This window comes from Dama dama, chromosome 7, assembly GCF_033118175.1.
Source record: "Dama dama isolate Ldn47 chromosome 7, ASM3311817v1, whole genome shotgun sequence".
NCBI lineage: Eukaryota > Metazoa > Chordata > Mammalia > Artiodactyla > Cervidae > Dama > Dama dama.
This window is the reverse complement of record NC_083687.1, coordinates 49398452-49414492: the sequence shown is the minus strand read 5'-3', so window position 1 is coordinate 49414492 and position 16041 is coordinate 49398452. Positions and strand designations below refer to the sequence as shown.

General features: G+C 44.5%; 1 protein-coding gene and 1 non-coding gene across 3 annotated transcripts in view; one reads left to right on the top strand and one right to left on the bottom strand.

Annotated features, from left to right (window-relative positions):
* The window catches only part of DSP (desmoplakin), a 43840-nt gene that overhangs the window by 7156 nt on the left and 20643 nt on the right, over positions 1-16041 (top strand). For both annotated transcript variants that reach the window (XM_061147666.1, XM_061147667.1), the window contains exons 2-8: positions 5146-5248; positions 6480-6628; positions 8081-8255; positions 11580-11708; positions 12604-12654; positions 13554-13715; positions 14452-14556. In XM_061147666.1, coding sequence (XP_061003649.1) covers positions 5146-5248; positions 6480-6628; positions 8081-8255; positions 11580-11708; positions 12604-12654; positions 13554-13715; positions 14452-14556 — 874 coding nt within the window. The remainder of the gene's footprint in view (positions 1-5145; positions 5249-6479; positions 6629-8080; positions 8256-11579; positions 11709-12603; positions 12655-13553; positions 13716-14451; positions 14557-16041) is intronic.
* Positions 15950-16022, bottom strand: TRNAE-UUC (transfer RNA glutamic acid (anticodon UUC)). Its single transcript has one exon. It is a non-coding gene; the product is annotated as a tRNA-Glu (tRNA).

Here is a 16041-nt window from a genome sequence, read left to right as displayed (position 1 = left end):
GCCGCAGCCCCGGGAGTGTAACTAATGATACGTGATATTTCCACTGACATGTGTCTAGTGAGTCTTAAAGGTAGGCTATTTTCCTTAGATGCAGTAAACAATTTTTTAAAAAACAAACTCCATGGATGTTTTTCTTTTTAGTTAAGCTCTTTTAAAGAAACTCAAACAAGGTAATGTATGGAGCGAGTTTTGAACCTTGTAAGGAGCTAAGCAAATAGACTTTAAGTCCATGTTAATGAAAGTTAAGTTTCAAGAGCATTACATAATCATCATAATTTCCATCAAATATTTATTGAGTTTTTCCAAGGTCACTATTCTGTTAATCTGAATACACATAAGACATCATTTCTGGCACATGTCCGGGGTCCTGTGTTGGTGGAATGAATAAAAAGGAGAGACAGAGAAGAGACCGAGCAAAGGAGGAAGAAACGGAAGAAGGAACCAAGTGGGAGAGAAAATATATACGCAAGAAGACACAGAGCCGGGGGCTCCGGTCAAGTGTCTAATGAACAGCATCAAAGACTGTAAAAGACTTTCATAAAACAAAGTATCAAAAAAAGGTCTGAATCTTGTAATGTTGCACGCCCCTTTTCAAGATATTTTTCTCGTTTTTTTTCCCTATCATCTTGGGAAAAGTGCTAAACTAATGACTTCACAGTTAATTTTGGAATTTTTTTTTTTTTTTTAAAGAAATGACTGCTATTTGTAGGTAGTAAAATAAAACAGAAAGCTCTATAATACCGGTTATGCTTTCATGTGGCCCACTTAGATGAAAATCCTGACCATGTTTTCCATTTAGCCTCTGATGAAGGGAGCTTTATGTAAACCTGCTGCAACCCTTACTTGTTTAAACAAGTTTCAGGAAGGATTTTCCAAAAAAGTGTAGGCAGGCCCTTTGTTGTATGAATCATTTGTCTTTGTGAGTTTGAAGATAATAAGGATTTCAGAGATGTTAAAAACTTTTAAGGACACATGTTATGTTTTCAAGGCAAGCTATTAATTTTGGTCAAAATTATTTTTTTATTGATTTGACCCAAATGAGTTTCTTTTTTTTTTCTTTCTTTTTTGTTTTGCATGACATCCTTCATCCTCCATGTCACTGAAATAAAACTTAAAAATTGAACTTTGACGTCTTTAGTTCAATTTCTAATATGGTTTAAAATCTCTGCACCCCTAACACCAGTTCGTACTGGTTCTGAAAATTTCTTTGAGGCTAAGGATTTGTAAAGTCCTTATGTGCTTGTTAAATACGTATTTACTTAAAGGTGATTTCTTCCTGTCTGATGGAATTTCACATTTTACCCAAATGCACTATATGAAGAGGAAACTTTATTATCTTTAAACAGAACATAGACTTCTGAATTATTTTCAATAGGAGTAGTGCATTTGTTGGCTTCATAAAATAAAGTTACAGAACAAATGAGCTAAGGAAATTTTAGACAGAATCTAGCCTAACAGATGAATTAACTGAGATCTAAAAAATTTCAGATATTAACTAAAAAATCTAAAATTATGTGAAAAAATATGCTTTTGACTTAAAAAAATTTTGAATGACAAAAAACCACCGGTGTTCCCTGAAGCAAGCTCTCCTGGCTCCTCTGCTGTAGGGTCCAGCCTTGCGAAGCATCTGGGTGTCTGGTGAGTCAGAATCCTCTGAGCAGACACAGCCTCCTAGATTTAAGTACAGCCAGCTCTGTGTGGATCCGTTACTGGGCGGAAACAGGACGGCTGAAATGTGAAGGTGGATTCTCTTTCCTCCAGTAAACCTCAGGGGGCCTGGGTCTCCCTTCCTCCCATCTCATTTTGATGGTGCTTCCCAAGGATGTTCCGACTGAAGTGAGATTTTACAGACGACAGACGGGATCTGTAGGTCTTGCTTTAAGGACCAGTCTTGAAAGGTTGTGTCTAAGAGAAGATTTGCTTCATCAGATCATACTTTCCTATAGACCAGTCCCAGTACCAAAGGCTCTTCATTACACTGTGCTTACAGTTTAGCTTTTCATTTTTCTTTTTTATACTTTTAAAGAGATTAGATTTTTGTGCATGACAGCTGTTAATCTGTTTCCTGACCTGCCAAGGCAAACACAGGGATTTAGCGGCTGTCAAGGGTGTGTATAGTGAACATAAGCATGTCCTTTAGTAAAACATGAATAATTCTTTTTAGTATTATTAATAGACTATGGAGTTACTTTTTTTTTTTAAGTGCAAATTCACAATATTTTAAACCAACATTTAATTGCTTTTCCTCTAAGTGTCATGTAACTAACTACTCTAGTAGTTGGATAAAGAGAGCTGATGAGTTTATTTTGTTGTCAAAGGAATCTAGTGGCATAAAGTCACTTTAAAAAGACCTTATAGGGACTTGCCTGGCGGCCCAGTGGTTAGGACTCTGCCTACGCTGCAAGGGGCATGGTTTCGATCCTTGGTCCAAGAACTAAGATCCCACGTACCCAGAGGCAAGGCCAAAAAAGATTTGCATATACACGTAGAGACCTTCATTCACAAGTTTGGCCTCTCTGCTTCTTTTTTATTTTTTTAATGTTTAATATCTTAATTTTTTTACGATACGGAAAAACCCAAGCGAACATTTTGGCCAAGCCCTTCCCTCACCCAGCGTCCCCATCGGCACCTGCCTAGGAGCTCACTGTGCTAAGCAGTTTTTATAGTCGCACACATTATTAAGTCATTGAAGAAACTCTGACTTGGCGCTGAGAGCGCCCTGTCTGTGTGGGAGGGACTGGCAATCACCCTCTGAACCAGTCGTAGATCAGAATGACCCAATGTTTCAGAAGAAAGGTCCTCTCGTGCCTCTTCAGCTAGGAAAACAAATGTAATTCACAGGACCTCCTTAATTGCCTGCCCATCCTCGGTCTCTCAATGATGTTTCTGTGCTGCTTAATGTCTCTCTTTGTCTCCTGAAGGTCTTTCCTCCCTATTACAATAGGTGCCTTTTGGAAAGTGTTCTAAGTCAATTGGAATTTTGCACAGGTTTTGACAAGGGCTGGAGTCCTGTTTATATCTCAGCAATCCCCGAGGTGTGCCAGGTTCCCTGCCTGATTCTGAGTGGGAGGCGGAGAAGGGCGGCATTCATGCGGGGAGGGTGGGGCGCCCTGGTTTTGTTGGGTGGGCGGTGCCCAGCCTGCCTGGAGCAGCCCTGGCCCCACCTGGCACCGGTTCCCAGGGGAGCTGGTTTCTCACCCACGCACTCTCAGCGGGCGCTGGCATGTCGGGAGCCTGGCTGGCAGGGACGGGCTGCCAACGGGTGGCAGTGAGAGAAAGTGCCTCTCGGATGTGAGATGAGGCAGAATCAGGAGCAGAGGGGGAGCGTCCCACAATCTTGTGACCTTACCCCATCTCTGCCTGGTACAGCCTGTGCTTTTCAAAGTTGTTTTTTTTTTTTTTAAACGGTGAAATTCTTCCTTTAAAATGCACAGACACCCTTCCCGACACACACACACATAAAAGAAAGTCTAGCATATTGAGCTGGCGTCAGTTTTATCTGAAAGCTTGGGCTGGCCTGACGTGGCTTTGAATGCTGGGAGACACTCAGGTTTCTTGTAGGACAGACACTCGTAAAGTCTTTCCTGAACAGTAATAATTTAACGGGCTTTAAATCTCTCTTAAGCTAAGCCGTGGTGGGCTGTGCTGTGGCATAAGGTATCTGGGCAAATTAAAAAAAAATAAGACTTGTTTTATTATAGATGACTTTTTTAATGTATATCTGGAACAGACTGAATTTCTTTAATTTCTTTCTTTAAAATGTAGAATATCTAGGACTTCCTTTGTGGTCCAGTGGCTAAGACTGGGCTCCCAATGCAGGGGGTGGAGGTTCAATGCCTGTCTGGGAATGCCGTAACTAGGAATTCACTTGTGCAATTAAGACCTTACACAGCCAAACAAATGAATAACAAATAAAATATTTTTTTAAAGTGTAGGATATCTACAGCATTCTCCTTAAACACCACCCTTGTTTTAAGATTTCTGCCACTCGTCTTCCAGTAAAGTGCTGCATTTGCCATATGCTTGTGGCTGAGCATCATCGTAGAGGATAATATTCCACGGTCATCTTGAAAGGAAAAGTGCCTTGTTTTTGCATTAAAGATACTTAAACTTGCCATCACTTTCTTCACCCCATTTTTTCTTTTTTTACCATTATTGTCTTTTTCTATGATTGCCGAAAATACTTTTGCAGAATAAGCTTTTCTTTCGTCTCCTACAAGTGCCCTCACAGACTGGTCAGGGAAGCCCTGCAGCTCTGGGCTGAAGCCCCCTTTTCCAGGGGGACTTTTGGTGGCACTGACGTGGGATGAGTGACAGAGAAGTTGCTAGAAATGCATTTCCACGATTCAAAAGACTATTTCCAGATTAGATCTTGTGCTGTGCTTAGTCGCTCAGTCATGTCCAGCTCTTTGCCACCCCACGGGCTGTAGCCCAGCAGGCTCCTCTGTCCGTGGAGTTTCTCCAGGCAAGAATCCTGGAGTGAGTGGCCATGCCCTCCTCCAGGGGATCTTCCTGACCCAGGGATGGAACCCAGGTCTGCCGTATTGCAGGCTGATTCTTTACGTTCTGAGCCACCAGGGAAGCCCAATTAGATCTTAGACCTGGGTGGGGAAAAAAAAGTGGTGTGAAGAACATTACTGGGCTAATTAGTACAATTTGAAAATGTTCTGTAGATTAGAAAATGGTGTCCTGTCAGTTTTAAATGTCCTGATTTTGATGATTCTGCTGTGGTTATATATTTGAATGCCTTTATTCTTAGGAAAAACGTGCTGAAACCTTTTGGGATAAAAGAGCATGATGGTTCTCAAATGGTCAGAAAGATGTATCGTTTGTTGTTTAGTCATTCAGTTGTGTCCAGCTCCTTTGCAACCCCACGGACTACAGCCCACCAGGCTCCTCTGTCCGTGGAATTCCCCAGGCAAGAATACTGAAGTGGGTTGCCAGGGGATCTTCCTGACCCAGGGATCACATCTGCATCTCCTGGAACAGCATACAAAAGGGGGAGGGGGACCCAGAGACCCAGCCAGTGTGAACAACTGGGAGACCTGAGTGAAGCGTTTTTGCATCTTTTCTGAAAGTTTACAGTCTTTCAAAATGGAAAAGAAAAAAAATTTACCATCTGCCTTCTCTGTGATTTCTCTGCAGTCAAACGGGAACAATGTCCAGGCACCAGAACCAGAACACCATCCAGGAGCTCCTGCAGAACTGCTCCGACTGCCTGATGAGGGCGGAGCTCATCGTGCAGCCTGTAAGCTCGATTTCCCCGCTCAGAGCCGTCCGCAGCTGCTTCTGTTCCTGGGCTTGCTCGTGCTGACATAGACTTGTGGACCTCTGCGATCTCATCCCTCACCTCCTTCACATCCTTAGCATGTAGCGATGCTTTGTCTCAGAACAGACTTCCCCGGCTACCTGCAGTGTTGATTTAACCATGGGAACTAGTTTTCACAACAAATGCGTAGTCTGTGGATTGCCACCCTTTTGGGAGTGCGATCACCTGTGGTCATTTGTGTGATTTGGTAACACTTTCTCTTCCTAGAGATGCACCCTGATGTGTTTATGTCACTGGGTTGTCATGGATTGTGATGTACACCATCAATTTAATGTCATTTTTTCAGGAAAGTTTACCATCTTGTGAGAACAGTTCTACAGGAGAAACATCACACAGTATGGGAAAATGAGCAATTAAAAATTGAGGGGTGATGGTAACATTGGTGAAGGCCTCATGCTCCTTGATGTTACTGAGATAGAGTCGGATCTCACTGAATCAGGCGTAGCAGTCAAGAGATCCGTGATTTTATCTGAGTACCCATCACTCAGCTCCCTCCAAAAGTGGCATTTCATTAAGTATCACTCATCATCAAAACCAGGAAAGTTACTAGTTCAATACAACCAACCAGACAGCTTTCTAAGAACTGAAAAGTTATTTCCCACAAGATGCAGGAAAAACTCAGTTTGTGTTAAAAAAAAAGATCTTATCTGGCATAATGGTACAGGATTCTTAGCACAACAGAATTCCAGTTAGATGAATGTCTTGTGTAAATAAGAAAGATAGGCATTTAACACTGAAGCAAGGGCAAGATCAGCAATCTTTGGATGTGCTTTTAAAGGCCTCTCAGACTTTAAAATACAGTCTACAATTTTGGTTTGTGAGAATGAAAGTCCCTTAGTTGTGTCTAACTGTTTTTGACCACATGGACTGTAGCCTGCCAGGCTGCTCTCTCCATGGAATTCCCCAGGCAAGAAGAGTAGGTAGTCATTCCCTTCTCCAGAGGATCTTCCCGACCCAGGGATTGAACCCAGGTCTCCTGCATTGCAGACAGTTTCTTCAAATTAATAAGATAATTTTCAGTTAAAGATTTTTTTGCAGTTACATAGAATGGGGGGGTACTTATTTAAATTTATAGCAGAAACTTTCACTTCCATTTTAAGCTTTTCTTTCCAGTATCGTGTGCTCCCTTCATATGACTTCTTTCTTGCAGGAACTGAAGTATGGAGATGGAATTCAGCTGGCCCGGAGCAGGGAGCTGGACGAGTGTTTCGCCCAGGCCAACGATCAGATGGAAATCACCGACAGCTTGATCAGAGAGATGCGGCAGATGGGCCAGCCCTGTGACGCTTATCAGAAAAGGTACTGCGGGGACTTCCCTGGTGGTTCAGTGGCTAAGCCTCCCCCTGCTGCCAACGCAGGGGCCCAGGTTCGATCCCTGGTCAGGGAACTAGATCCCACATGCTGCAACTAAAGATCCCACACATGGTGACTAAAACATCCTGAATGCCACAACAAAGATACCGAGTGCCAGCTAAGACACAGCGAAGCCAAATAGACATTTTTTAAAAAGAAAGAAAAGGTATTGTCCGCAGAGTGAGCGTGGCGCAGACAGGCCTGCAGACGTGCAGGAGTTACGCTCAGTCCCCTGACCCAGGTCTTCCCTTGAGGGAAGCACAGACATTCTCCGGGAAAGGCTCCCTTGCTCGATAATTTCACCCCTTTTTTGGGTCTCTAATACAAATCACCTAAACCCACCACCTTCATCTTTTGTGGAATCACGAAGCTGCCGAGCAGTGAATTAAACAGACCTGCTCAGGAGGGTGTGCTCCTTTTGAAGAGTCGAGTTTGCTGTGAGATGTTCACTGTGCTTCCACTTAGAGGGCAACAAAAGCCTTGGGTGCGGTTGCTGACTTTTGAGTCTGAGATTAAGTTGAGGACTTCCCTGGTGTCCCAGCGGCTAAGATTGGACGCTCCCACTGCCGGGGGCCTGGGTGGCATCCCTGGTCAGGGAACTAGGGCCCACATGCCCCAAGTAAGAGTTTACTCCGCAGTGAAAATCGAAGATCCTGCGTGCTGCAGCTGAGACCTGCTGCAGCCAAGTGAATAAATGTTTTTAAAAGAATGAATAAAATAGAGTCCAGCTAAGTTTATTGCGTACAGCAATGAGACTCAGAGTTGAAGATGCCGTTGAATGCAGAGGTGTGTAGTCTGATTTTTTGTGATCATGGTATTCAGTGCGTGGGGTCCTAGGAGATCCCCGGGCTGGAACTCATGAGAAAGTACAAGATGCTACCAGGTTGGGCAAAGGCAGTTACCCTTGCTGTGATGCTTCAGGCTTGGAGCAGCGGAATACTTAAGGTTTTGTCTGTGACTAAGGTATATTTTTTTTTTAAAAAAAGCCTATAAATATTTGTGGGCTTCCTTGGTGGCTCAGAGAATCCACCTGCCAGTGCAGGAGGTGAGGGTTTGAGGCGGGAAGATCCCACATGTCTCAGAGCAGCTAAGCCCGTGCTGATTCTACTGAGCCTGTGCCCAGGAGCCTGGGAGCTGCAGCCAGTGAAGCCTGCCCGGGTGCCCTAGAGCCTGTGAGAAGCCCCCGCGTCGCCACGAAGAGTAGCCCTCACTCTCTGCAACGAGAGAAAAGCCCCTGCAGCAATGAAGACCCAGCGCAGACAAAATAAATAAAATGATAAAAGAAAAAGGAAGTCACAGGAAAAAAGAGCTCGTGTGGTCCCCAAAGGGGGACGGTTGCCCGGGACGGGTCTTCGGGGCTGTCTTCCTGCCGCGCTGTGACGGCCCCTCTCCTTTCAGGCTGCTGCAGCTGCAGGAGCAGATGCGAGCCCTCTACAAAGCCATCAGCGCCCCCCGCGTCCGCAGGGCCAGCTCCAAGGGCGGCGGAGGGTACACCTGTCAGAGCGGCTCCGGCTGGGACGAGTTCACCAAGCGCCTCACCAGCGAGTGTCTGGGGTGGATGAGGCAGCAGAGGGTAAGTGGCTTCCGGCGGGCGGGGGTCGCTGCTCAGAGTTCCCGGCCCCTTTTCTCATCTGCTTTTATTTTGGAATGAAGGCTTTTATTTAGAAAGAAATGAAACTCCAGGGATTTTTTTTTTCCTTCCTCATGTGGCTTAGGGAACCAGCCTCATGTCTTTACAGTCGTACTTTATCACTCGAGTAATATTTAACAGGTATGATTGAATTGGTAGATTGTGAAAATCTAGCTCTTACCGGAACATCTGTTATGGGAGTTTATGGGCTAAAAACACTTCATTCCCTGAGCTCATCAGGTGTTACCGAGAGGTCCGTAAGAGAAAGAAGGAGAACGTTGTGGAGGTTCATTTAAAATGGCAAGCAAAATAAAATAAAATAAAATGGCAAGCAACTGGAGGAGCTGCCCAGGCAGGGAAACTGGGTCTTCCGGTTTGGGCTCATGGGTTGTTTCACCTTGTATTTTTGAAGTGTCAGGCGTCTTGGGCAAGTGTGACCTCACTGATGTGGGAGCGAAGTGAGATCCTGGCACCTGATGTGCTGAGCCCCAAGAACTGGAGTTTCTACAAAGGATTTTTCATCGCTAATGATTGTTTTGTTGTTTTATGTAGTAATTAGGGGCTGTAATGAACAGGTGGCAGGAGGAATGTGCCATCATCATGTAGATGGGAATTTCATAGTGAGAACCGACCCTGACGAACCGTCCTTCACTTGAGAAGGTGGGCGTGTTAGAACGATCAGTCGTGCAGAGGGGTGATCGCGGTTGTCAGAAAGAGTGGTTTTATAACTTGTTCTTGGACCAGTCTGGCAGTAGTTCTGACGTTTCTCAATCTTTTTTGTGGGTGTTCTTTCGCAAGTGTGAGCGCTTATGGGACTAAACAGTCATTCATTCATTCAGTTAACCTTTTCTCCCATGTCTTACCAAAGACTTTGTAACACTCTTACAAGAAGGTGGGGCTTATAGAAGAGCAAAGTTGTAATTCCAGAAACGTAAATACAAACCTATCTGCAGGTTTCCCAACTCCTTTTAAATCTTTGAACACACATTTCTGACGCGTGTTGTTGTATGTGTTGACTCCATTCCAGAAAATGAGGGTTCCAAAGTTGTGTCCCATAGCCCTGAAAGGGGAGACTATTGAAGAAAAAAAAGATATATGTATACATACACCCAAGTGCCAAATTTCTATGCAGAGCAGTGTGGGGCTGATAGCTGGGTTTGAGCTGTAATAAAACCGTGCTCAGATAGGACTGGGGAGGGGGGTGGGCAAGCCTGTCCCTGCGGGATGGAGCCAGAAGAGAAGGCTGGGCAGAGCTCTCCTGGAGCCTGGACTATGTCGGGAGGATCAGTGACATTAGGTGAAACAACCTTTGAACCAGATGACTTTTAAAATGTCAGATCCTCTCATTTCTTCTTAGTCACCGTGACAGTTCTATAAAATGACAGCTCATACTTTGTCACTTTCTGAATTCATGTTGGGTGTAGCTTTGTGAGAATCTTTTGTAGCAAAGGCTCAACTTTTTTTTTTTAATCTGTAAACATAGCATTTTATTAACAAAATGTTTACACTCTCCCTACAGTACAGTAAATTTTTTAGTGACTTAGCATGGTATCCTGTAGAAAAGTTTAGTATAGAATATTCAAGCTAAAACAATAGTTTAAAAGTCTGCCAAGGCTCAACATTTTTGTTTAGTCGATAACTGGTGTCCGACTCTTTGTGACCCCGTGGACTGTAATCCCACAGACTCCTCCGTCCATGGGATTTCCCAGGCAAGAATACTGGAGTAGGTTGCCATTTCCTTCTCTGGAGAATATTCCCAACCCAGGGGCTGGCAGATTCTTTACCACTGAACCACCAGGGTAACCCCAAGGCTCAACATTTTCAAATTTTGGAAAATAGCATTAGCACATGGACTCAATTTTCCATCGTGGTGAGAGAGGGGGCGTCTTCTAATAGATGCAATTGATGAGGGTTTCAAAGGAACTGCGAGCTGTTTTATCCCTTACTGCCGGTTTGCTCTGAGGTTCTCCGGCCCGTTCCTCTTGTCCCTGCTTCCTCCACGCCTGCATTCTTCCTGTGATTCCTGGCAGACTGAGCCGCAGGGCCAGCTGATAAGTGAGAGGTGTCTCCAGCAGCACAATCGGCACACAGTCACACAACTCCCGGGCCACGGTCTTGCTTCCCTGATTTGTGTTTCTGCTGATGAACAGGGCAGATATCGTACACCTGGCTGGTAATGAAGGCGGGGTTGGTCATTTCATTAACTTCCCGGTACACTCACTTGTTTTTGCTTTAAAGTTGAAGGGAGCCACGGGAGGGAAAGGTCAGAATCCTGGGTGACTTACAGTTGTCTGGTGGGCTGCCTTTTCTGAAGGCTCGTCAAGTACATGAAAACACGGATGTGGCTTAGAACAGTGTGTGTTGTTCTGCTGCAGTACCGTTCTGGAATGTTTGCCCTCCCCATGGCCGAGAGATTTGGCAATTTACGTGAGCTCATGCCAAAGAAAGATGAGATGATAGTAGACTCGCCCCAGTGTGCAGCTTGTGAAATAATATGTTTGATTCTTATTATTTGGCACTCTTAAATTGAAGTAATGGAGATGCAAATTAGAAAGTTAGGTTTAATTTTTAGAAAGCTAACATAAATCCATAATCTTAATATTGCCAATATTCATTGAACTGAAGGTGTTGGATATATATTGTCACTTCTCTTTGACATGGGCCAGGGAGAGTTTTGCAACCCAAAAGGCAGTGCTAAATTATGGATTTAAAGAGTCAACAACTGCATCACTCAAAACAAGTTATAGAAATAAACAATGAAAAATTGTCTTAGGTCAACTGTTGAGCTTGGGAAGTAGTACTTGATTGAGCTTAATGAACTATTTTTGATGTACATTTAAAAACGACTGAATATAGAAACCTCTGTCAGTATCTTATCACATTGTGTCATACATAGATCTGTACTCACAGCTGTATATATACACAGGTCACTTGGACGTGCACAGGTAGATTTTTTTTTTCCTTCAGAGCATATGGTCTAGGTTTCAAGGATCTCATTACAGAATTGTCTCTGCTCAGCCCATCTTGAGATGGGGGCAGATAAGTTGAGGGAACCCCCAACTTTTACTGTATTGGGCAATCCCCATGAGCTGTTTGGGATTCCCAAGCCTTTACAAACTTTTTTTTTTTGGTTTCAAAAATATTGATTATTTACAGCTTCATTTGTATCTGAGTGCAAGCTTCACATGCCCCGCGGCCACCTGGCCGCTGGGGGTGCTGTAGATGAGGGAATCGGAAATGAAGGGCCCCCTGTGTCTCCCGTGGCAGGCGGAGATGGACATGATGACCTGGGGCGTGGACCTGGCCTCGGTGGAGCAGCACATCGGCAGCCACAGGAGCATCCACAACGCCATCGGGGACTACCGCTGGCAGCTGGACAAGATCAAAGCCGACCTGGTACTTCGGAACTCTGCCTTGTAGCTGCTTCCAACGGTGTGCTCAGGGTGCTGTAGTTACACCATCCCAGGCAGTTTGGGCTCAAACATGAGTCTGTGATTTCTTCCCCAATAGACTGGGAATTTTTTTTTATCTTGGCCGTTGGGCATTTTTTTGAATATTGAAGTATAGTTGATTTACGATGTTGTGGTTAATGTCTGCTGTGCAGCAAAGGGATTCAGTTACACATGTATACATTATTTTTCACATTCTTTTCCACGATTATTTATCACAGGATACTGAACACAGTTCCCTGTGCTAAACACTAGGAACTTGTTGTCTATCCATCCTGTATATACTAGTTTACGTCTGCTGATTGAAACCCCCAATCCACCCCCCGACCCCACTCCCCACTGGCCAGCAACAGTCTGTTGTCTATATTATATAGAGTCTGTTTCTACTTCATTGATAAGTTCATTTGTACCATTTACATCACTGACTTTTGTTCTTAGCCCAAGATGCTCATTCTTACTTCTTCCACTCTTTTCTTTGTTTGTTTTAACCTACTTCCGTCTACCTGAGTATCTGATCAGGTCTCTCCCTCTTTTCTCTAAGTTCTGAGGAGTCCTAAATGATATTTTCAAACTTTTAAAAGTTTGTGTAACAGTGAGTCTGTAAGTGACAGTGATGAGCCCTTAACTTTGTAGAGGTGCCACCGCCAGGCCAGTGGACTTTGCCTCCAGACCGACTGGGAAAGGTCCTTGTGGGTAAAAGTTTCCATAGAGCAGCTACCTCTTGCTACTGGGGGATCGGAAGTTAGTATGTGTTTGACAGAAGGAGGTTTAGAAGGGCTGTTCTTTCTATGTAAACTCTCAGGGGGAATTAAATAATTAACTCGCTATTTGTCTTCTTCTAGCGGGAGAAATCTGCAATCTACCAGTTGGAGGAGGAGTATGAAAACCTACTGGTAAGACGACTTATTTCTGAAAGCTCTGTGTCCAGTGCAGTTCGGTTTTGTAAATGTGGACCTGGGGATTAAAGCACCTCCTTGGCGCTGTCCCTAAGGACTCTGAAAGTACCTGGAAGTATATGAGGGACTTGCAGATGCCAATTTCGTTTCTGCTGCTGTGTTTTCTTTACAAGGGAGTTTTAAAATATTTTTTTCTGAAGACAGTTCTTAAGGCTGTTCTATTTGCAAGTTGAAGGGTCCCGTCAATAGCCCTTGTTAAATACTTCCAGTTAAAGCCATGAAGCTTTTCCACTTGTGAACTGCAGCCTTTTTATAAAATGTAAGCAAAAATAAGACTTGTTTTCTTTAGAGAGAGGTTTACCAGACCATCATTACCATTTTATGACAAGCTGAATCAATTCCTTGACTCATAAAAAGAGGTATTTCTGTTCTTCTGCCTATTTGTATCATCCTGTCTTCACTTTTCCAGTGTTTCCCTGTTGGCAATGATACTATTTAAATAACATGGCTAGTGGCGACACAGCTATTTTCCAACGTGATGACACCTTGAATTTCAGGGACATTGGAGAGGGCAGAAAGAGCTTGATTTATCTTTTTAAGAATCTGTTTTCTCTTTATAGTCCAAAACTAATTAGTGAAGCCAAACATCAGTGTATGAATCGAGACGTATCTGGATCAAGCTAGTTCATTGAATCTAAAATTGTCCCCTTGTTCCTAAGTTTGGGTGGGTCCTTTCCACCTCCCGGCTGATCGCTGAATGCAAGAGATTAACATTTGACTGATTCTTGGGATTTTTGTTGTAAAAGGAACCAGCCAGGGTTTATCTGTGAAACCTGCAGGGAGCTCCATTCATCTGCATCTTGTTGTCCTAACGCTGCTCTGACCGTCCTGTGCAGAAAGCATCCTTCGAGAGGATGGACCACCTGCGGCAGCTGCAGAACATCATCCAGGCCACGTCCCGCGAGATCATGTGGATCAACGACTGTGAGGAGGAGGAGCTGCTCTATGACTGGAGCGACAGGAACACCAACATCGCTCAGAAGCAGGAGGCCTTCTCGGTAAGCCCCCAGGAGCCCCCGGGAGTCGCGGGGTGGTGATGGACTCATTTGTCGTCATTTAATCAGCCACCTGTGGTTCAGCCTCGGTGGAGAGACCATGAAAAACCATTTTTCTGAAGGCTTTCCAGTGACTTAAGGTGGGCAGTGTGGTGCTTAGCATCTCAGAAGACAGTGGACAGAGGAGTGAGGTAGTTCAGTCCGGTATCCCCACGTGTGTCCCGAAGAACGTGGTGGCTTAGACCTGAGAAGTAGACAGTCTCAGTACGTGTTGTGGGCTTCCCAGGTGGCTCAGTGGCAAAGAATCTGCCTGCAAAGCAGGAGACTTGGGTTCGATCCCTGGGTCGGGAAGCTCCCCTGGAGAAGGAAATGGCAACCCACTCCAGTACCCTTGCCTGGAGAAACCCATAGACAGAGGAGCCTGGCGGGCTACAGTCTGTGGGGTCACAAAGACTTGGACACGACCTAGGGACTGAACCACAAGTATGTGTTGTGACTCTATCACGTCACCTATGTGAATTCAGAGATGTGTCACCGGTCTGGCCTCAGACACATACTGGATCTCAGCATCCTTTCTGGTCTTAACAATGCTACGATTCTTGAGGAACACATCACACAGTTCTCTGGCATTGTTCATTTCCAAGATGCAGTTTTGTATTTGATTCCTCTGAGGACGGTGGGAGGGGTGGGAAGCTGCCGGTGACTTGCTCTAAAGGATTTGCTTTTCTTTCACTCACAGATACGCATGAGTCAGCTGGAAGTTAAGGAGAAAGAGCTCAATAAGCTTAAACAAGAAAGTGACCAACTTGTCCTCAATCAACATCCAGCTTCAGATAAAATTGAGGTGGGTTTCATGAGATTTATATTTTTATCAGGGGAAGAGACGGGACACTTCAAAAAATAAGACTATCCAAAAAACAAAAGACTGTATAAATAAGCAGTTTTTGCCCATTGCAAAGCCATGACAAGTTTATTTATCAACACCCTAGACCAGGGATTGGCAAACTTTTTCTGGAAAGAATCAAACGATATTTTAGACTGACAGGCCATTTAGTCTTCGTTGAAATTAACTCTGCCATTGTAGTGTGAAAGCAACTGTAGCAACATGTAACTGAACGAATATGGCTGTTTGCCAATAAAACTTTATTTATAAATGCAAGTAGTGGGCCGGATATGGCCCTTGAGCTGTAGTTTGCTGACTTCTGTCCTAGACTGTGATCTGTGGGATGTGCTCAAGGCAGACTCCTTGTCCAAAGGCTGACTCCCTCTACTGATAATCAGTGGGCAAGAGCTTTTATGGACGGTGGGAAGGGCTATGTGCAGAAATAGCAGAGTCAGCTTTGATAGTCATCTCAAAATTAGTCATGCAGTGATGATTGGTGTCATCTTGATGCTTTTAAGTAGTTAGTCTCTAGTTTCAGGATCGGTTTGTTCACACTTATTTGAGGCCAGTTCTCAAATTGCGGCAGCTTATGTCATGGCTACAGTCTAGTCATCATGTAGATAACTTCTTCCACCTGGTGGAAGTTTCAGTATGGACAGGACAACTCACAGGATATAGCCCTTGAGGAGGAACTAAAGATCCTTGACTTTGTTAATGACTAAACTATTAACGTTTAGTCATGTTGGACTGTACTCCTTTGTTTCTGCATTTTCTCACTCTGATTAAGCTCATTCTTTGGCTAAAGTTTTTCCACAGACAAAAGGCAGGTTAAGGACATGGGTGGGGGGGCATGGACCACAGATATAGGGTCCTGCTCCTTCTCCTTGGACCTCCCCATGATCTAACAGCTGAATAGGAATAGGACTTGCTGCTGCTGCTGCTAAGTCGCTTCAGTCGTGTCTGACCCCATAGACAGCAGCCTACCAGGCTCCACCATCCCTGGGATTCTCCAGGCAAGAACACTGGAGTGGGTTGCCATTTCCTTCTCCAGTGCATGAAAGTGAAAAGTGAAAGTGAAGTCCCTCAGTCGTGTCTGACTCTTCTCGACCCCATGGACTGCAGCCCACCAGGCTCCTCTGTCCATGGGATTTTCCAGGCAAGAGTACTGGAGTGGGTTGCCATTGCCTTCTCCGGAAGAGGACTTGATGCCCCTGCTTTATCCTTGTTCTGACTGGTCTGTTTTGATTGGTCAGGAGCTATGTCATTGGGATGAATATTTTAACTAATACTTGTAAGGATACCCACTTGTTAACACTAGGTCTTTTTTTTGACTGCACAGCTTACAGGATCTTAGTTCCCTGACCAGGGATTGAACCTGGGGCCATAGCAGTGAAAGCGCCAAGTCCTAACCATTGGACCACCAGGGAATTTCCAAAATTGGCCTTA